The sequence below is a fragment of the Columba livia genome, chromosome 18 (genome assembly GCF_036013475.1).
Source record: "Columba livia isolate bColLiv1 breed racing homer chromosome 18, bColLiv1.pat.W.v2, whole genome shotgun sequence".
NCBI lineage: Eukaryota > Metazoa > Chordata > Aves > Columbiformes > Columbidae > Columba > Columba livia.
Window position 1 is genome coordinate 2,177,235 of NC_088619.1, and position 22,239 is coordinate 2,199,473.

Sequence of the window (22,239 nt, forward strand, 5' to 3'; positions counted from 1 at the left end):
GGTGAGGGTGGCAGAGCCTGGCCCAGGCTGCCCAGGGGGTTGTGGAGTCTCCTTCTGTGCAGACATTCCAACCCGCCTGGACACCTTCCTGTGTAACCTCATCTGGGTGTTCCTGCTCCATGGGGGATTGCATTGGATGAGCTTTCCAGGGCCCTTCAACCCCTGACATCCTGGGATTCTGGGATCCCTCCCTGGGACACCGTCCCAGCTTGCAGCTCATCCCAGGGAAACAGCAGCTGGAGAAAAACCAAGCGGACAAATCAATAAGCCTCTATCAGAGCATCTTCACGGACATTTCAGAGGTTTAGATCAGCCAAGCTGTGACGGGTTTTTCCTTAAACTCAGGACCATCTCTGAGCCTGGCCTCAGTCCCCGTAGCACTAGGTATTCATGTTACCACAGAGATACTAGACTCTGCAACGCAAAACAATTAGAAGAGTTTTGACCCAGTAAAATAAATAATTCCCAAGTTTCTTCTGGAAATCACCATTTCATCCACTGCAACTCTCCTGCACACTCACACGGTCTTTGCAAAGGGAGGAACTGGACAGTGACCAGAGCACCCCGTGTCCATCCGCAACCAGGTACTAGCGCAACCACTGGGCTGCCTCTGGCCAGGTGAGATGCTTGTCTTGTGTTGCTGTTCTCTGTCGCTTCCACCATGACACTATAAATACAGAGGCCAGAGTTATAGAGAAAAAAACATTTGGGGAGTTTAAAATGTGGTTCTGCCCAAAACAGACCAAAACCAACTGTCTCACATCTCTGGCAGTGCTAGAAATCAATCTTCGTTTCAGCGTGTCTGCTAACACCGAGGAGGTCGATGCGGCCGGTCCAGCCGAGCGGCCGCAGGGAACCCCGAGTCTCTGGCCCATCCCGTGAGGAACCGGAGCCCCGTGGCCAAACCCAGCGCTTGAGCACCCCGTGAACTCCCACCTGAGCTCGGGAAACGGCCGCCAGCTCCAGACGTTTCAGGCTAAAGGCTCAAACCAGAACTTTTCAGCAAAACTTGGTTCTATAAGAAAATTTCCAACAAAAGGTTGAGATCAAACAGCAGCGGAGTTATTTCAGAACAATGTGATTTTCAGAGCCAAGAGACGTATTTGAAAGTGCCCCCGCACTTTGATGCCAGACGGTTCATATTATGGTATCTTTTTTCAAGTATGTGATTTACCCCCTTCATACTGAAGTGTTTCTCACAAAACTCTGTTTCCACGTCCAGAAGCTGTACTACTGGAGGCTTCTTTCTACTTTGATTTATTCTTTCACGTTTAACTACAAAAGCAGTTCACTGGGGGCAAAAAATATCACGTACACACCCAGAGACCATCGGGGCAACAGAGAAGCACTTGAGTCAGGTGAGCAGAACGGCTTTCATTATACATGGCACAAACAGGATAATACCTGTACCATCTTATTTGTTTTGGGATGCATAAACACATTTTAATACATCGGCAAGTCAAAAAAGGGTTATGCTCGTGTCTTATTCCACCCAAGCCTGCAAGGAAGTTACTTCATTATTTTGGTTTTTATTGATAAGAATCATTATAATGCAATTATTTTATGTGTTTTTAAGTGATCTCAGGAGGCTTTAAGGTATCAACTTCACCATTTTAAGAGCATCCCATGTTCACATTAACTACATTTATGACTTGAAACACAGCTTTGAGCCTGCGATTGCTCCCAGCACTCCTATCTCTGCCCCCACCTCGCTGCAATGAGCTGTGCCCCCGCATCCTATAGCCGCACAGCCCTGGGGCCAATTTCAAGGTCCGAGCGAAGCCAAGGATGACCTGCGGTTTGCAGGCTGGATTGGGCAGTAGATTTTACAAACACCTAAGCAGTACTTAAGCAAGAAAGCCACATCTCCCACTCAAAGACTGCACAATCGAGATCCATCTGCACTTGGAGCAAGCAGCTTTATCCCACTTTCTGTTCTTGCGATGCTCAGAGCACCACAAGAGGTTGTGTTTCATTTCCTGGTTCTGAGGGGTGCTGATTACCAAAGCAATTCCGTATGTCACGTTAACTTATTGCGGAACAGATCAGCAAAGGCCTGAAGCTGCCCAGCGATTGATAAAGGCGATCAGGTCCAGTTTTCAATGCAGATGCCACCAGACCCGTGTTTCAGACCGGGCTGGAAGGGACCGTCCCCAGCCCCGCAGGCAGGAGATGCTCTCAGCCTCCTCATCCATCCAGGCTCTCACCTGCTGCCACACACACTTTATATGGTTCGCTATACATCAAACACAGTCTCTCTGGGCTATAGGTTGCCCTGACCTCGAGCCACCTCCATCTCAAAAGCTGAGCTCTGGTTAATTAAGAGTATATCGTGCTCCACCACCACGGTATTCAAACTCCTTTCCACTCTATATTTACCTGGCAGAAAAGGCTAAAATCCCTCTGTAAAAGCCCAGCTCCCACAAACCCTATAGAATCCTTTTGGTTGGAAGGGACCTTTAAGCTCCAACCCTTAACATAACTTTGGTACTTAAACTGTCTTAAAAACCCAACAACCAACACTTAAAAACCATGTGATAAATGCACCCGCAGGGCTGCAGCTCCGAGTTGTTCCTGTTGTCTCACCCTGAGCCCAGCTTCTCCGGTAGCAACAAACCCTGCTTGGGATCTTGAGTTGCGATGGGTACCAGGCTAACGCTGAATAAGTCAGAATCACCAGAGGATTCCATAACGTAAGCATCAGAGCAGTCATATATTCTACTCGGTGTCCGGGATAACAGGAGAAACAGGGAGGATGGTTTCTCTGCGCAAAGCCGGAGGGCGATGAGCTGGAGGTAACGGGAAATCCAGGGGGATCCGCGAGGAAGCAGCGCCCTGCGCATTCCAGCAATACCTCACAATAACAGCACGCCCAGGAACACGGGTTTCCTATTCTCTCCTGTGTTGTAACCGCTCAGGTTTCAACCCTCCAGGTTTTCTGGGAAATCTATTAAAAGCCTGTTAAGCACCCAATTCCCCCTCACCGAAATCACCATGACGCAAGAGCATATGGTTCCTACCAAGCACGGCTTCTTCAAAGCTAAATATCCAATAATGCCCAGGCAAGCAAGTTAAAGTGATGCGGGACAGAGCAGTCACCTATTGCCCCCCCCGAACCCTCAGAAAGTCCTGTGCAAAGGGAAGGGACAGAGGAAGCACTGAAGTTAGAGCCTCTGCAAGTATAAACTCTCAAGCTCCATTTCATTGCCACAAATAGCAAATATTTCAAAATAAACCATTATTTTTAGCCTAAGTGGTGCTTAACGATTTGAGAATAAAACATTGCCCAGAGACAGAGATGTGTCATCAACTGAAAACGCCGCGGACGTGTCCTGTTCACACCAACGCCAGCTCACGGGGAGCAACCGAGAAAGGGTTTGGGACTCCAAGCCAGATCTAATACCTTAGTACTATCTACAAGGTTAAAATACACAAAATTAAACAGAAACTCCCGCAATAGTTTCCTAGATCTTCCAGCACAGCCTGCTCTGCACAGAGCAATTTATGTCCCGTAAGCAGCGACTGCAAGGTCGGGATATAGAATTCCAGCCGCTCATGGGCAGGTACGTGAGTCACCAAAGAGGGGCTGGAAAGGACAACAGACCAGGTTTGTGCCTTTCTGCTTCTTTACAACGCATGACAGACAGACAGACAGACAGACAGGCCCAGAAAGCAGGAAAGCGGGCTAGGGAAATAAATCCCTTCTCCATGGGCTCAATTGGAGACTTTTTACTTTTATTTTTAAACAGGGGGAAAAGCTAAATTAACACGGAAAAAATCATCAGAGTGTTGAAATATCTACAATTACAGCCAGGTTTTGTTTTCTTTTTAAACAGTTTAAATGAAATTGCTGAAGAAGCAGATGGGAAAAATACTCTCTTCTGCTAAAAGCTGAGGCTATTAGAGCTCACCATAAACCCTGCTAGGAAACTAAAGGCTTAACAAACAAGATGCTCGAGATCATAATTCTTATCGAGAAATCCTGAAAGCCTGCCTTAAAAATAAAAGAAGGCTAGAAGCTCATTTTTCCTGAGGGTAGTTTCTGCGGCGTCCCTGATCCCTGTGAGGACAGGCGGGGAAGCCGGTCCCGCCGCGGCGCGGGGGGGTGAGGTACGCGCTGACTAACCGTGGAAAAATCCACATAATTGGGAAGACAAATGTCGAACGGTTATTTTACGGCTTGAACTACTCAAGGAAAAGCGCTGAGCGTGCCAAGGGGCCAGCCGGACCCATTGTGTGCGTGTGTGAGCGCGGAGGAGCCCGGGCAGGCTTCACAAGTCGACGCTCTGATGCTTTCATCCTCGTCCAGGTGGGGCCTTGCTGCTTTATCTGTTTCTGTAAGCGCTGCGTCCAGCTGTAAAAGAAATACTGCGAGAAAAAGCATCATCTCCCAGTATTATGTGTACAGAGAGTAACAAACACACACACACGGGCTCGGAAGCACGACCCGCTATTAAGGCCATTTGTCGCCTCCCATGAGAAGGCCCTGTTTTCGGTTGCTTAAAGCGATGAAAAGCTCCAATGGCTCAGACTCAAGATTCCCAACTTGGACGTCTGCTTCCAAATGAATTAAACAAAAATAGAAATAACATCTCAGCCTAAATATCTCAGCCCTTTCAGAACAACGCTGGTTTTTCCATGCTAAGACCCTCCAGTGGCCTCAGGAGCTCCAGGACCCAGCGCTTCCACATTCAGACACACAGAAGCTGGGGGGAGATGGAAAAGGAGACAGAAGGGGAAGCAGTTGAGCGAGAATGCTGGAATATCAACGGGTGGCCTCAAAAGCGAGGGTCAGACAATCAGAAGCGGAGATTAAAGATCAACTCGATAAGCAGCAGTACAAGAAGTCTGAAGGAAGCCAAGCTGCGGAAGAGATGGGAAAGAACGAGCTGAACAAAGCAAGGAGCCGACTGGTCCATCTGCTCCAACGCAGCTCACACTGTCAGGAACGTCACACGTTCTTAAGGACTCCGCGGGACGGGGACACCCCAGCCTCCTGACACCGGCCGCTTCGCTGCTCTTGGAAGGGTTTTCCTGCTGCATTTGACCTCGACTCAATCCCACTCCCAAGAGCCTCGTCTGACCCCTCTCAAACCCGCTGGTTTCACTTTTCAAGACCCTCGTGTTCCCGTCTCGGGCTCCTCTCCTCGCACCCGGCTCCCCCGCAGCCGGTCTGTGCCGGCAGGTCACTCGTCTCCGTCTCAAACCACACTTTTGCCTCCCCTGTCCCATGTTACCTCCAGGAGCACTGACCCAACCTACAAGCCGTCCCTGTGCAGTGCCGAGAGCGATCTTCACCATCACACGTTCTCCCAACAACACTGGCTTATACGGAGCCTTTTCCACAATATTATACTAATCGTTCATGTTTAAGAGCGGCTGGAAAGCTGCCTGGCAGAGGGGGATCTGAGGGTGTTGATCGACAGTAGCTGAACATGAGCCAGTGTGTGCCCAGGTGGCCAAATAGGCTAACAGCGTCCTGGCTTGTGTCAGCACTGGTGTGGCCAGCAGGACTAGAGAAGCAATTGTACTGGGCGCTGGGGAGGTCACACCTTGGATCCTGGAGTCTGTTTTGGGCCCCTCATCATAAGAAGGACACTGAGGTGCTGGAGCGAGTGGAGAGAAGGGAACGGAGCTGGTGAGGGGCTGGAGCACAAGTGTGATGGGAGCGGCTGAGGGACCTGGGGGGTTCGGTCGGGCTCTGCTCCCCAGGAACAAGCGCCAGGAGCAGAGGAAACGGCCTCAAGTTGCGCCAGGGGAGGCTGAGGTTGGATCTGGGGAACAATTTGTTCCCCAAAGGGCTGTGGGGCATTGGAACAGGCTGCCCAGGGCAGTGCCGGAGTCTCCATCCCTGGAGGGGTTTGAAAGGTGTCTAGACGAGGTTCTTAGGGACATGGGTTAGTGCTAGAATCAGGTTATGGTTGGACTTGATGATCCTGAGGGTCTCTTCCAACTGAAATGATTCTATGATTCTGTTCTAAGAGTTGACCCTATACACTCTACTCATCTTTAATTTGATTAAACCACACAGAGGAGTCATCCTTTGCACGTAGCTCAACTGAACGGCACTCTGGTTTCTCCAGAGCATTTGGAGGAGATCCACATTACTCCAATAGAGCTGCAGTCATTCCCAGCTTTGTGTTACACAGAAGTTGAACACGTGCAGTGTCCTCAACAAAAACACTGAACAGAACCAGGCACCCAACTCGTGCCATCCTTCCGCTCCAGCTATCAATGCCAGTTCCTAATGGCTGAGTATAACTGTCCAACCAATGTCACATCTGTTGAAGATTATTCATTCAAACCCATGCTTCCATGGGCTCCTTTAAAAAAAGTCTCATGAGCCAGCATCAAATTGGGTGTCATTTTGACTTCAGAACGGCTTTGATGCCATTCTGAAGTCAAAATGACACCCAATTCTTCTCCCCTACCCATAAGGTTCTTTCACAGAGTAAGCCCAAACTCACTTGACACCAACACTTAACAAGGACTTACACAAGAACCATTGCAGACTTGCCATCTCATTAGTACTACCAAATAGTTTTCTTGTACCAGGGTTCCACCAGCAGAGCCTGACTGCTAGAAACCCGGCCCAGCAGAACCTGACTGCTAGAAACCTGGCCCAGCAGAACCTGACTGCTAGAAACCCGGCCCAGCAGAGCCTGACTGCTAGAAACTCGGCCCAGCAGAACCTGACTGCTAGAAACCCGGCCCAGCAGAGCCTGACTGCTAGAAACCCGGCCCAGCAGAGCCTGACTGCTAGAAACCCGGCCCAGCAGAGCCTGACTGCTAGAAACCCGGCCCAGCAGAGCCTAACTGCTAGAAACTCGGCCCAGCAGAACCTGACTGCTAGAAACCCGGCCCAGCAGAGCCTGACTGCTAGAAACCCGGCCCAGCAGAGCCTGACTGCTAGAAACTCGGCCCAGCAGAGCCTGACTGCTAGAAACCCGGCCCAGCAGAACCTGACTGCTAGAAACCCGGCCCAGCAGAGCCTGACTGCTAGAAACCCGGCCCAGCAGAGCCTGACTGCTAGAAACTCGGCCCAGCAGAACCTGACTGCTAGAAACCCAGCCCAGCAGAACCTGACTGCTAGAAACCCGGCCCAGCAGAACCTGACTGCTAGAAACCTGGCCCAGCAGAGCCTGACTGCTAGAAACCCGGCCCAGCAGAACCTGACTGCTAGAAACCCGGCCCAGCAGAACCTGACTGCTAGAAACCTGGCCCAGCAGAGCCTAACTGCTAGAAACCCGGCCCAGCAGAGCCTGCGAGGGAGCACAAAGACGATGACTCCTTGTTCTTACCTCTGCTGTCAGCAACCATCTGCGAATCCCACGGCCGAGACACCTCACACCTCCCTCATGCTGCTCCACATCACCCAACACCGGGAAAATTACCCGCCAGCCCGGGAGCGGAGGTCCCGCTGTCACTGCTGACCCACAGCCGCGCTGCAGCGCCTGCCCTCGCGTTCAGTTTTCTTTTTAAGAATACCCAGGAAATTTCACAGATAAACACTGAAGCAGCAAACTCATGTATAGAAAAGGTCAGGAAATGCTATAAATAATACTATTTTGTGTAGATACAGTCTTTTCACCTTGGTTTTCGTCACCCGGCGGCACAGGCCGGGCTGACTTGGACAGCCCCCGAACACTGTGGTTTATCCCCATGACCCGCACAGGGCGACCGCAGCTCCGCCCGGCCGCCCAGGCCCCCCAGCCACGGCCCCCGCGATGCCCAGCAGGAGCGAGTTCTGATTCAACAGCTTCCCTGGGAGGTGAAATATCACCATTCCCAACTCGGAAAGAAAAATAAGAAAATAGTCAACGTTTATTTTGGATGTTCAGGAAAAGAGGGTTTGAACCTCTTCTTAAAAAGCCACATGTAAATCAAACCTTACCTATGCTAAACAGTATTTCATATATTTGCATTTATTTCAGAGACACGGTTTGGTGGTAGATTTGGCAATGTTAGGTCTACGATTGGACTTGATGATCTCAAAAGTCTCTTCCAACCTAAACGATCCTGATTCTGTGTTCCCCGGTACTTCATGGGGGACAGACTAATGATCCCTAAAGGTCCCTTCCAACCCAAAGCACCCGTGATTCATTACACACCAATTTCTGTTCAGTGCCAACACTCAAAACCTCTGCAAACGAGACCCTGCGGTGCCGAGTCAGACACGCAGAAGGGAACCACTTCTGGAAAGGCTTGGTTGGGCTGGGTTAACCACCGACACGCTGCTGCTGCCGCCATGAAAACCTCTTATAGTCCTCACCTTACCCACCAAACATTTCCCCACACCTGGAAAAAATGAGGCACAGACCTTACAAACAGCTTTTGTCACTACATACCCCCAATTCCACCCCAGAAGAGATCAAGTCCTATGCACAAAACAAGGCAGGACCTACAGAAAATGGTGTGCAATGGCTTTAAGCCTAGAAATATAGGCAAGAAGTGCCACCTAACCTAAATTTTGGCATTCCTCAGGTCCTGAGTGTTCACATTGAGACTAAGCATTCCACTGTTTATATCGCTTACGACAAAAAGCAATGTTTTAACACGGGTGTTAATTTTTCCCCGAAGTAGCATTAACTCCAACTAACCAGCACGCAATAAAGACAGAACATTTCCCCCATAAAACTGAAGTCGTTTCTATTCCGTAAAATAAGCTCGGGAAGCAAAATAAAAATCTATCTGCATAGCATGAGGTCGGACAGGCTACGGGTGGTTATTTTACTCCTGAATATTAACAACGTATGGTTCTCCTGAGAGGTTTTTAGGCGGGCTGACCCCGCGGGTGCTCGGCCTTCCCAAGGGATGGTGAACGTCTCCATCCCAGCGCCCAGAGGACCCGGCCCATCTCCGAATGGCGCAGAGCGCGCAGGATTGTGACCCTACCCGATGAGAACATCGATTGTTTAAACAAGGTTATGAACATTTTAAAAAATTTTTAAATTTCATCTTTAATCATTTCTTATTTACAAACTAACCCCAGCACTGAGGTCATATATCCACAGCCCCGCTGCTTTGAGTCTCGTAACTCATGCATATTCCATACACAACGCTAATTAGTTTGTACTATAGCAGAAACGTTCTTAATAAACAGAAATGTGAAACAACTTCAGAGTTGCTTTTTCATCATGCAGCAGCCATGGAAAATCATCTTCGGGAGAAGCATTTGTCCTGGTTTTGTTAAAAACAAGTTTCTCTTTTAGTGAATTTGCCTGTCAGCTCAAGCTTCATATGAGCTGCATTTTCCTGGAGAACCAGATCCATGTTTTGGTGAACAGAGCGATGGAATGCGAGGTTATTGATAAGCATGGATGGACATCTTGTGAGAAGGACAATGAGAAACAGGTGACCAAGAAACTGACCAACTGTGTATAACATTCCATTCACGTGAATACTTCATATAAAAGTGGGAGATCACCAGGATCTCGTCCCTTTTCCCTCATGGCGACATTAGGAGAGGACCCTGCGAGTTGTCCCTGTGAACTGAGGCCCGTGACAGACTGAATCCAGCTCCGGTTGGCTGCAGAGTCCAGTCCAGGACTTTGGGTGCCGGCTCTGCAGTTGCTGGGACTTTCAAGATTGGTTTTGTATATTTTGTGTATTTTCTCTATTTTATCAGTAGCATTAGTAAAACATTGTTAATTTTTCTAACTCTCTTCTCTTTGTCCTTCTTTCCCTCCCAATCGCCCGTCCTGAGTGGGAAGGGGGGAGAGGGGGGGCCGAAGGGGAAAGTGGGGGATGAGATAAGGTTAACAATACATCTGCCAGGGTTTTATTGTCACCCTGCAATCAAAACCCTCAACAGCATTTTCCTGTATATTCCCTGACTGGGGTATCGGCACCAGAAGCGATGGGCCAGGAGAGATTAATTTCATCCCCGCTGCACCGCAACTTCGGATGCTATTTTCAATGAATCTCTGCATCACCAAGAACGCTCGCACTCTCTTTGATTTTATAAGAGTATTTCTCTATGTGCATATAAAGCAACAGCTCCAAGGGGCTCCAGTCCCGAGCGGGGTCTCTAAACTGTATTTGAGGGACGCGCGTCAGGTTTAACAAAACCCGCACATCAGGCAAGTCCCGGGTTTGACCACAGAACGGGCATCAAGTGAGGGGCTGAGGCCCGTGTGCCACCCACCGTGACCAGCGGCGGTTACTTGCAAAGCTGCTAAAAAATAAAATACATAATGCTTCCATTTTCGGTTGGTTTTAGAAATTTGATTTTGACGAAAAATTTAAAAGGTTACATAACCATGGAATTAAAGCATCGTCATGACCGATGGTTTATTTCAAACGATCCATTTTGCTTAAGAGTATCCTGGCTATTCTCTGTGTACAGAGAAAAATCTCTGGGTTTGCAGCTTATCCATTGATGAACATATTTATGCTCGGACATAAATTTCCAAGGAGACGGAAGCGACAGGCTCCGTCCCCAGCGGTGTGTGCCAAGCAGAGCGACACGGTGACAACACTGAACATGACAAGTTTTGCAAGCTGCCGGTATCGACTGCTCATCACCGAGTGCACTACATTCTCATGCAAGCACGTCACAACAAGAAAGCAACATCTCTATAAGGGTAAAACAAACAGCACTCAATTTCTGAAAGCATTCTTCCAAAATTATTGCCCTAGATCAGATTGCCTCACCAGCGGGGCCACAGGCCATTTGCACTATTTTCTTTTTTTTTTTACAAATGTAACAAATGAAAGGATCACAGAAAGTTTTCTGGGGCCAAATTTGGAACTAATTATGGGAAAATTCTTTTGCTAATCCCCCATCTCTCCCACTGCTAGCGGGCTCCTCAGGCTGCACAAATCCTGTGTCTCCTGGTACGCCGCTTCCACTGGGTTCATCAGTGCAGAACACCACGCTCGCGAGGTCCGAAATGGACCCTCAGCTTCGAGCAGAGCCATGAAACCTCCAGGACAGAGCCACACTGAAATCTGAGCAAAGAACCACATGAGACTCCAATTAAAACTTGGATGCATCGCAACGAAATCAAAGGATGGGGCTCATCTGCTCGGGGCAGAGCAGCCACCTCCATCTGAGCACAGGCTTGTGGCATGAGCTGTGGGGAAAACGGGCTTTTCAGGGGAAAAAATGGGCTTTTCAGGGGTAAAAACGGGCTTTTCGGGTACACGCGGTGACGGGACCCAAGGTGGATGCGTCGGGCGGGCTGGAGGGATCGCACCAGGGAAGTAACGAGGGATGCTGCCAAGTTAACGACCCTTCTCAAAGCGAAGTTTAATCATTGTTCGGTCATTTAACAAACACAAAAGAATTCACACTATCGACTCCACTCGAGATGTAAACTTTGCATAATGACCGGGGATGGCTGCGGTACTTGCGCATCCGCGCCTGCACAGCTACACCAACCGGCGCCGCGGGGAAAGCAGCTCGGGCCACCTCCGGGTGCAACCAGCAGAGCCTGGGCTGCCGGGAGGGAACAGCGCAGCTCCGAATAACAGGGTGAATGGAAAACAAGTCACCCAGCCCCCTAAAGTCTGTTTCATTAGCTATTATCAGCTACTTCCAATTTACACTGTATTTTGTCGTAACACCAGAACGAGCTAAAGGCACTTAGTGAGTCGCAGGAGGTGGGAACATCCAAAGCAGGTCAGTCAAGCTTCCCGCAGAAACGGGCAATTTGATGGGAAATTTGCCTCAAATAAAAAGAAATACTGATGCAGCACTTAAGGAAGATGAACTTCCCCCGCCTGCCCGCGATCCAGATGGTGCCATTATCACTCAGCACCAGGAAGGAAAGAGATTCCAAGCAAGGGGAAATTGCAGGGCAGTTATCCTCATCAACCTGAGGTGGAACGGTGACACCAGGTTGGCAGAGCGCCTGAGGAAAGTCTGCAGATAGTTAAGCGCAGGGCATAAAAATCAGATGTGCAAAGGGAAAGCAGCCCCTGGAAAATTTTGCTAGGGATTTCAGCTTTTCCAGTGTGTCAGTGGCAACGCAATGCCCGAGCACGTGTCCCGGCATCTGCAAAGAAACAGGGGACTGCATAAAGCCAGAGAAAACACGGGAGTTCGCTTGCTCGGTAAAGACAAGCGCTCAGTGCTCTGGTCTGTAGGAATCAGACTATTCTCCACCTTTTTCAGGCCACTTCAAGAGCTACAAACGGCACGCTGGGCTGGCAGGTTTGATCCTCACGACTGAAGGACAGTGAGCGGCAGGATGTGCCCCATGGGCAGCACCAGGCGGTCCTCCCCGCTCCACCTGGGAAGGTTTCCATCCTCTGAGAAAAGCTGCCTCAAAAAAGAGCTCACAGGAAAACACAGCTTTGCTCTAGGCTTTGGAACTATCTGTAAGACAAGTATGTCAAACAAAACTGGCATTGTTTGCATCATTTGTGAAAAGGAGGGTTAAATGCATTCCCGATTTTACAGATGTTTCAAGGCTTCGTTGCTAGAAAAGTCTGGCAGCAACGCAGCGGTACGATCCACGTTACCTTCAGGGTTGGGGAACCTCCCCTACCCCCAGCTGAGGGAAATGGGACACAGACCATATATTTTCCTGATGAGAAACCAAGGTTTCACAGAGAATTAGTAAATATGCTCATGCTTCCCACCTGTTTTCTATCTAGAGCAAAAAAGCAATTAATATGACTTTTTAAACAACAGTTAATGGAAGAAATTTATGAAACGGAGATTTCTAATTGAAAATGTCTTTACTCACATGAGGCAGAGGATCAAAATATGACAAGACCACTAAGCGTAGTTACTCCCAGCTGCACAAACCATTTCTTAACAGCCTGAAGATTAATAAACAAAGACATATTCTCGACATTTCCTATCCCTCCCGGGTTTAGCCGTGTACGCAAGGCAAACACGAGCAAGCCGCGCTCTCACTGCACCGCCGGCCGGAGCTCCCCAGCTGCACCGCACCTCACCAGATCGTTAACACGGGACCCCTCGCCGGGAGCAGACACAGAAACACGAGGGAAAAACATACAGGACCGGGAAGAAGCCGAATTAAGTCTATAGTTTATTAGCAAGTAAAAGGACATTTACCTTCTCGGTGGTTAAATACAAGACAACCCCAGGACAAAGCATATGGCTCCAGGCTCTGTGCAGGGGAGAAAGCTGGCGGGGCCCCCGGGCTCCAGCCCAACTGGTACCAGATTGTAAGCAATGAGAAGTCAGAAGGGCTGGACGATCTGCTCTCCTGGGGACAGTTGATGCCATGCGAACAATTAAGTGAGTCACAAAGCGTATTTAACAGGAGAGCAATCCCACCATTTGGATACCGGCTCATTGAAAGAAAAGAGATACGCTTTAGTGCAATATTGCACTTAATTTGATTGCACCTTCAATGCCATGAAACCTTGAACATCCAAATCACTTGTAGCAAACAAGACAACGCATCTCCTCTAATCACCGGCTCAAGACTTCTTCACTTAGTTAACAGGGAAAGACACAGAACAAAAACCAGCAACACCTAAAAGCTTACCCCAAAAACCATCATAAAACTGGAAAGATTGTGTACAAACCTAATTCTGTACTTTGTACAAATCATCACCGCTCCTTGCTTGATAAAAATATACCCAGTGTTATACATTGTACACACACAACAGGGTATGTAGCAAAGCACAATAAAACAACCGGATGATGAACGGATAGAATCTGCAGTGCTTGTTGGTACATATCATCCTGTTACTTTATGGGCAAAAAGCAGTGCAGTTGTATGAGGAGTCAAAATAAATCACAATCTTAGATAAAAGCGAGGCAAAACGAGTCTCTAGGAGTCTCATTCTTACCATTCTGTTCATCCAGCTCATTCCCAATTTCCTGCCCCATTTGCTTCTGCCGGGATATGATTGAAGAGAGAGCATCGAGTCCAGCGTCTTGCTCTGCACCAGAGAAATAGATAAAATCACATGAAAACATTGCTGATACACCAAGGTATGTACCATAAGAGATGAAGTGAAGAAAAAGATCTACTCTGTGCTTAAAGAGTTAAAATGTATTAAGAGAAATACATCGACAACCTGAAAATGAATCCTTATGGCAACAGCACTCTTCAAATGTGAATGATGGGTAATTAATTTGTCTGCTCTGGCTGGGACATTGAGCTAAGGGTCCCAGGAATTCAGCATTCAGCTGTTACTCAATCATAAACGCAGGCGATTTCCTGGCACACACATAGAGATCCCTGATTAGCCTTTTTAAATTTTCCAAGAAACTTTTAACATGAATAAAAGACAAACAGGTGACGCAAACACCAAAGAATTCCAATAGATTTTTAAAGCTGCAAGAGGATCCGGAGCACATGGAAGAGCCTGAGACAGAGGGAGCACAGCGGGGGCAGCTCAGGTTCGACGTGCTCCCCAAGGCTCCAGACACCCCTTTATTAAGACCCGTACCAGCTCTGGCATCCCCGTCTGCAGGAACCACACGGTCCTGAGCCAGAACGCACCACCCTCCTTACCCAAAGAAGTCAGGAAGCAGAACAAGAAGAGACGCTGGAGGCTGGGCTGTGAACTTCAGTCCGAGGGGTGAAAACGGGACAGGATGCACAGAACCCTGTTCCCTCCCCAGCATCGACCTACAGCATCAGCAAAACCCAGCGCCTGAGGATTCTCCTGGGCCACCAGGGCTCCTGCCATTCTCCTGAACTGTGGCCAGAAACGCTGTTTCCCGTGCAGACTGCTTTCATTCCATCATTCCCAATACTTTAATTGCATAGAAATCACCTCGTTAACTACGTGATGTCCTCAGGCTGAGGTTTTCTAACGCTTCCACAGTCTTAGGGATTCTGAGGGGCAAAACCTAAAGACCCTTTTGAGGTCAGTTAACTCGTCCTGGCTCCAGTTCAGCAGCTCCTCTAGTGCCCCAGCGCTCAGAGCAGTCAATGGGATCTCCACTGCAAACCAAACCCAGGAATACGGGCAAACCCAGGGACGCCCTCTAACGCCTTTGACAACTTGATTTCAGAAGATGTTTCCAGGGAAGGACACCGCGAGCACAGGACTGCTCCTGCAAACACGGAAAACAACCACCTGGAGCTATTAAGTTTGACATTTCCAGATAACAAAACCTGAGCACAGGTTATTGTCTGGACTTTCTAATAAGGGCTCCTCCCAGAGTCCTAACGATGCTTATAAAAACCAGACTCTTGTACCTTCTATGATCCTTCGCTGCTGCTGCCTGAGATCGTCAAAGCCGAGCCCTCTGGTCTCCTCAGACTCTTCCAAAAGCCATGGGTTGGTGACGCCTCGTTTGGCCCCTCCGGTCATTAGGCTAGACCTGAAAATAACTTCATTAAATAATTTTCAACACAAAACTCATACAATCCGTGCGTGCAAGACCAGCTGATGGATGGACACGTATGTATTTGTTACACTCCAAGTGATTCTCTGCAATCAGAAAATAAATTAGCCAAAAAGAATCCAACGGTCTCAAATCACAAATCCATCCCACAGGCTGCGTAATACTGCCTAGAAACGCTAAAGCAGGGAAAGAATTAATTTTGCAGTGAACAATTAAGCTCCATGGTGAAATGTATACCATGCATTGTATAAAATATTCATATTGTTTCCACGTAGAACACGCGGCATTCAAAACTGCCACCAAAAACCAGGGTCACTGGGAACACACATCATATTCCTGTATTTGCTACGTGATCAAAACACAAACTCACAAAACCACTGAGGAACAGCCTGAAAGCTTCCAACAGGAAAGGATCGACACGGTAATACAGATGCAAATCAGATGAGGTGACTCACTTTCTGCAATCCTGATCCAGCCTAAAAGGGAAAATCCCTGCATTTCAAGAACTGCAGATGGAGTTGCACAGTTACCCTCCTGCATTCCCTCACCTGGCATCACCATGAACAAGAAGCCGGCACACACGCTCTTAAATGGAACCGTAATCAAGTTACGGGTTTTATTTTAAAAGAATTATGACTTGAGGTTGTTCACATTATAGACGCTTCCCTTGTTACAACGGAACACAAGTTTTTCATGTCCAGAGCACATAAATTCAAGCAGTAAAATGAAATGCCACTTAAATATTCTTCTCAACACCGGGTTGCTGGTTTCCGCCTTTCAGCTCTTCAGTGGTTTCTCCTACAAGAAAAACGACATAAGAGAGAGCGGGAGCCGCCGGAGCCCGAAGCTGCAGCTGGACGCGGGGTCAGAGTCCCCCCGCGCGGCTCCTCAATCACAGCACAGAAGTGAGAGCTTTTGCTTTCTGCTTTTCTAAAACTCCATAGTTTATTCTCATTTTATCTTTGCCCTGTTATTTCCAAAAGCGCTTCCAGAAAAACAAGAACAGGGAGCATTCTCAGGGTCGCTCAAATTCTCAAAATTTTTAGTGACACTAAGACATGATTTTTGGGTGTATTTTTTAAAGTTATTTTTTATTAAGCACAGGTCCCTTCTATGTGAGCTACACTTCAACGCTGTAAGGTACGCACATACACTCAAGATCATTTTGTGGTCAAAACCCTGTATCAAAATAAGTTAGTCCCGCACAGGTCTCAGCGGAGCCGAAGCCTCACGGCCCTGGGGCAGCCCAGCAAAATGCACCATTCGTGCGAGGAGTTCCCTGAGGAACCGTGGAGGACGAGAGACACCTGCTGGCCAGGAGCTGAACCACCGCTGCTGAACGATAATCCATACAAACATCCCTACAACCATCCACAGAACAGGCACATGCTGAACCACCGCACGCACGGTACGTGCCAAAACACTCAGCTGCTCACTGCAAGTGTTAACATGTTCATTCAACCTCATCATGGAAAAATGGGCTGATTCCAGTGGGATGAAGTTCAGCAAGGCCAAGTGCCGGGTGCTGCACTTTGGCCACAACAACCCCCTGCAGCGCTCCAGGCTGGGCGCAGAGTGGCTGGAGAGCAGTCAGGCAGAAAGGGACCTGGGGGGACTCATGGACAGGAAGCTCAACATGAGCCAACAGTGTGCCCAGGTGGCCAAGAAGGCCAATGGTGTCCTGTCCTGTATCCAAACTGGAGTGGTCAGCAGGACAAGGGCAGTGATCCTTCCCCTGTGCTCTGCACTGGGGAGGCCACACCTGGAGTGTTGTGTTCAGTTCTGGGCCCCTCAGGTCAGGAAAGAGATTGAAGTGCTGAGCGGGTCCAGAGAAGAGCAACAAGACTGGGGAAGGGACCTGAACACAAGCCCTATGGGGAGAGGCTGAGGGAGCTGGGCTTGTTTAGTCTGGAGAAGAGGAGGCTTAGAGCTGAGCTCAGCACTCTCCAGAACTACCTGAAGGGCAGTTCTAGCCAGGTGGGGATTGGTCTCTTCTCCCAGGCATCAGCAATAGGACAAGGGGCCATGGGCTTCAACTCTGCCAGGGGAAATTGAGGCTGGAGATGAGAAAGCAATTCTTTACAGAGAGAGTGGTCAGGCATTGGAATGGCTGCCCAGGGAGGTGCTGGACTCACCGGCCCTGGAGGTTTTGAAACTGAGATTGGACATGGCACTTAGTGCCATGATCTAGTCAATGGACTGGAGTTGGACCAAGGCTTGGACTGGATGATCTCTGAGGTCTTCTCCAACCCAGTCCATTCTGTGATTCTGTGATTCTGTAATCTCAAGGTAAGAGATGTGTCAGCCCCCCAAAAAAATAAAAATAAAGGGGGGTGGGGGGTGGGGTTTTTTGTTTTCTGGTGGTTTGGGGTTTGTTTTGGTTGGTTTTTTATTTTGTGGTTTTTTTCTGCTTGGTTGGTATTTAGAGTTTTGTTTGGGTAGGTTTTGTTTGGTTTTGCTACAGGACTAAGCAGCATTTATTGTAAATCCCACCATCCCACGGGCCGATGCTGGAGCAGAACCCAGAGCAGAGGAACGGGGGCTCCTCTCCCTTGTGCCCACAGTAAAACTCACATGTGTTTACAGAAGCAGGGAATCAGGCTTGATTAGACAAAGACACACACCTGAAACAGAGTTTCACACGTTACGTAGCTTTCTTCATTGCTTTGGGGGATATTTGGTGTTTTCTAGTCACACAGCAGCTGTTCCAGGTTCAGAAAGCGAAGCGCCGGGGAAGCATTGCACTCCAAAGCTCCGTTAGAGGCCACGCAGCCCAGCAGTTCAATTAGCACACAAAATCTAGGGCTAACAACACCTGACAATCGGAACATAAAGCTCTTTGCTTGCTCAAATAGCACAGCTATTCCCGCCTGTTTTATAAAACAGCCAAGACAAGCAAATGTGAAATAATTTACGCCACTCGCTCTCTCCCCGCGCAGTAATCCGCCCTGTTCTTGTAGGTTGGGTCATGACAAGCGGTCTGCTCGTTACAATAATCTTTTTGACATGTTTGGTAACTACCTTCCCACACAACACAGCACAACTTCCTACTTCCTCTGATCTTGCCATGTCGCGCTTTGGTGGTGTGAAGATTAAAGCTTATCCAATTAGCCACCCACTGCCTCCGCCAAGTTAATCACGTAAATCTTTGAAACCGTCACAGAGCAGTGGAGTGTGCGGATTGCTTTTGATTATAGGAGCAGATTTAACTAATTACGAGGCTTAGCAATGCACCCAAGTATAAAAGATGATGGGGTTTAAAATCAGGGAGCTATGTCACTGCTTAACAAGGGAGGGCTTATCTTCCAGAAGCCATTATTTCACTGATAATTCTTAGAAATCTTCCCAAGTAACTTAGATTAGTGAACCAGCACTTACTTTAGACCAAGGCCACACATCAAGGCTTACGGCTTTAGAAGACTGATCAGCAAGACTGAATTTTAAACAAAACCTGGGTCATATGACAAGGGGTTGGATGATGGCTTGAACATTCCCTTAACGACAGGGTGGCACGGTGGGGTCTCCAAAGCGCCCGGGGCACCTCGGCCTGGCTGCACGGGTCAACTCCACGGCCGCGGCGAAGCAGCGAGGGTATTCTCTCACTTACCATGGAGGTGCTCACGCCGGCAGGCAGTGTATTTTTAGGAAGCTCCAAGCTAGTAAATAAAACAAGTACGATTTCCACATATCAAACAAAAGCTCTCTCCCCTTCCAAAAAACACACGAGGAGCCACATGAGCACAAGCACTTGCAAATCCTCTCCAGGTACCTGCACAGGTGGAAACATCCCCACAAGAACCGCTCCGAGGGGAAGCCCGCGGGAGGATTCCCTCCAGCAGCACAAGAACGGGGAGCACCACATCTCACGTTCAAGGAAACACCACGTTGCTCCTGACACCATTTTCCTGCGGTTTGGTGAACTGGTCCCAGTGGCTCCAGCGACTGGAAGCTGCACGAGCCAGCTGCCGGCCAGGACGCGGGACAGACGATCTGCGGGACACAGCGGCTTCTGGCATCTCCAGGATTGTTAATTCCTGCCCACAACACAGGCGCGGATGCGTCTGTGCCCGCACCACGCACCCAGCGGCTCCCAGCCACACTGTGCTGGCACGGGTGCCCGCGGAGGAGGTGAACAGAGCCAGCAACGCGCTGGAAAAGCGTTTGCACAGCTGCAGACACACTCACCTTCAAACAACACGTCCACTCGAAACGCTGAGTGTCTGCGTGGTGGGGCTGGGGCAAGAAACTACACGCACTACATAGTCCTACACCAGGGTTAAGTGGCACCAGGGACAGTTGCCTTTGTAACAACATTTACACGTATTTATTTCATGACAGTCTCATCTTTCTATGCAAAACCTCTAAATACACAGTGCAATAAACACTTCTACCAGAGATGAACCTTTTTATCAAATATTATCTTCTTTCTACACCATGCCTTACTCTCCATGCAATATTGGACACAGCACAATATGAAATATATGATAAAACAGCTTATGTAGCCCTCATCGAAACAATCTCACCTCTACAACACACTTGCACTCCTCAGGAACAAGAGAACTATAAACAGAAGAATTCTTTATAGCAAGAATCACAGAATCCCAGAATGTCAGGGGTTGGAAGGGCCCTGGAAAGCTCATCCAGTGCAATCCCCCCATGGAGCAGGAACACCCAGATGAGGTTACACAGGAAGGTGTCCAGGCGGGTTGGAATGTCTGCACAGAAGGAGACTCCACAACCCCCCTGGGCAGCCTGGGCCAGGCTCTGCCACCCTCACTGAAGCTGCATCTTGTGTAATTACAACCACAGAAAAGGCAGAGGGACAAGTCTACTCATGTGAGACTAGTTCTGTTCTCAAAACGCTCAACAACTCCATGGCCTGCAACTCGCAGCTCTGTGCCCGCAGTGCCGTGTCCCCCCCGGGCTGTGCAGGGGCTGGTCTGGGGACAAGATGCAGCTCTAAGCTCAGGCCTGAACTCTGTGCACGGCGGCCAAAGTCCGTCTGAGGAACACGAGCCTCAGCGGGTCTCAGCTCCACGCCTGCTCTCAGTACAGACCCAGCTCACCCCGCGACACCGCTGGGACAGAAACAACCCTGCACAGGAAACCTGGGCTGGTGTGGAGCAAACTCAGGAGGCAAAACATAAAGCACAGAGCTCAGCCTTGAAAGCCGCCCTCCTACTGGCAGTTTTTCCTGAGGTTAATGAGCGATAAGCTTTAATAACGGGCGTGCAGGCACAACCTGAGGCACAAGGCCTAGACTTACTTTTCTTTCTTGTATTGAAATATCCGTTCTTTGCTATTCCTTCTGAACACAAGTTTTGCCGTAAGCACGGTCCTGACTTCAGCGAGGTCCTCACGGAACCTCTGGCGTGCTCTGGAGGAAGAGCAATGCAAATTGTCCCTGAACACAGACCTGACCAGGAGACTTCGCTGCCTCACCAGATCCTTCCTTAAACCCGGGTGGGCACAGCAGCCTTTGGCTTTTAGCTTTAAAGGCACCTACACGACTATTTTTAATCTTATTTACCAAAGAGCATTTGCTCCTCCATGAACAACAGCCAGATTCACAGACGCATTTAAGCACCTAACGGCTTATCGATTAACAGCAGGCACTCCATGCCTACTTGGCATTAGGCAAAATGCCTGGCTGGGGTAAAAGCCGAATGTCCTACATCTGACAGGAAAGGATTTAAGCAGGAAAATGGCAACCCACATTAAAATAGATAATACGGACTCTTCTAAAGTTCAGCTTGGGCAGCTATTACTCGAGGTGTTTTGCATTCCACAGCTATCAAAAGTTTATTATCTTTTGGAGAAATTCAAAGAGAAGCCAAGAAGGGCGTGTTAACACACACACTATTCATTTTTTAACTGCTGATCAACATATAGTTCTACATAGTGACCACCCACTCGGGCAGCAGGAGGAATATTCTCGATTCCTTTGCCTTCACAAACGTTTAAAGACGCACAAATTGTGATTTCCAGAAAGCCAACGTTTCTAGTTGGTTTTTTCACTTCTCGTTTTCAAATATCGTCAAACTGCGGGGATTTCCACCCATTAAAGTCTCTGTCAGAATAACCTGCGCAGACCTCTTTCCAAGGAGAAAAGAGGGGAGAAGATACTGAAATCGCTTCTTGAGAACCAATTAAAGAGAATTTAACCGATTCTGCTGAAGCGAAGTCACGTCAACAGCACAACCTTTCCCCTGGAAAATTCCAGTTGCATCTTAATTAAGGCCGACAACGCCGGAAGGTAAACTAATGCTATAGCAAAGCAAAGGAGTGTCCTGCCCTGTGGTCTGGCCCAAGTTGTCAGTTAGGATAAATACTAAGAGCATTAAGGCCACTGTACTTCGCAATCAGAAATAGCTTTACAGCAGTTTTCAAAGGATGTAAAACTCACTGAATGGTGACCAAATATAAACGAAGATTAATTCTAGTAAAACCTTCACAGTTATAGGCCACGGGGACAATAAATATGTGATCAGTGGTGCAAGAAGGTTAATGAAAGGAATGAGTGCTGGAAAGAAAAAGACTTCTGAAAATGTGTGCTGTCACATCAGGGATGGATTAGATACGGAAAACCAATACAAAACCAGAGAAAAGCGTCACTGCTAGAAACAAATCAAACAACATGTGCCGATTTTTCTAATGCAGTGGGACAAGCTGCCTCCAGACACACTGAAGAGCGGCCTTTGCCACCTACCGAAACCCAATGCAGGAGCCTGCGACAATTTTAGAGAACCCCAGCGCTGTAAACAGCAGCGTAACCCCCCGGAACCCGTCGGCCTTTGTCCCCACAAGCAGCGGGGCAGGAGGGGGACGAGCTCCTTCCCACCAACCTCCGCTTGACTTACTGGCAAAAAGCTGCTGGCCCGGAGGCAGCTCTGACCGCAGCGCTGGAAACGAGACCTACAAGGGCGAACGTGGAAGGGCTGCGAGTC

At 48.7% G+C, this 22,239-nt stretch overlaps 1 protein-coding gene across 4 annotated transcripts in view; it reads right to left on the bottom strand.

The window, feature by feature from the left end:
• STX8 (syntaxin 8) overlaps window positions 1-22,239 on the bottom strand; it is a 107,307-nt gene that overhangs the window by 76,020 nt on the left and 9,048 nt on the right. For 3 of the 4 annotated variants that reach the window (XR_010466947.1, XM_065034407.1, XM_065034406.1), the window contains exons 5-6: window positions 15,144-15,268; window positions 13,780-13,872 (exon numbers count right to left, since the gene is read on the bottom strand). Coding sequence is in view for 3 of the 4 variants with exons in the window: in XM_065034407.1 (XP_064890479.1) it covers window positions 13,780-13,872; window positions 15,144-15,268 (218 nt within the window). In the remaining variant the exon portion in view is untranslated. Of the gene's footprint in view, window positions 1-13,779; window positions 13,873-13,956; window positions 14,999-15,143; window positions 15,269-22,239 lie in introns of those variants that run through there. The other variant, XM_065034408.1, reaches the window with a different exon arrangement.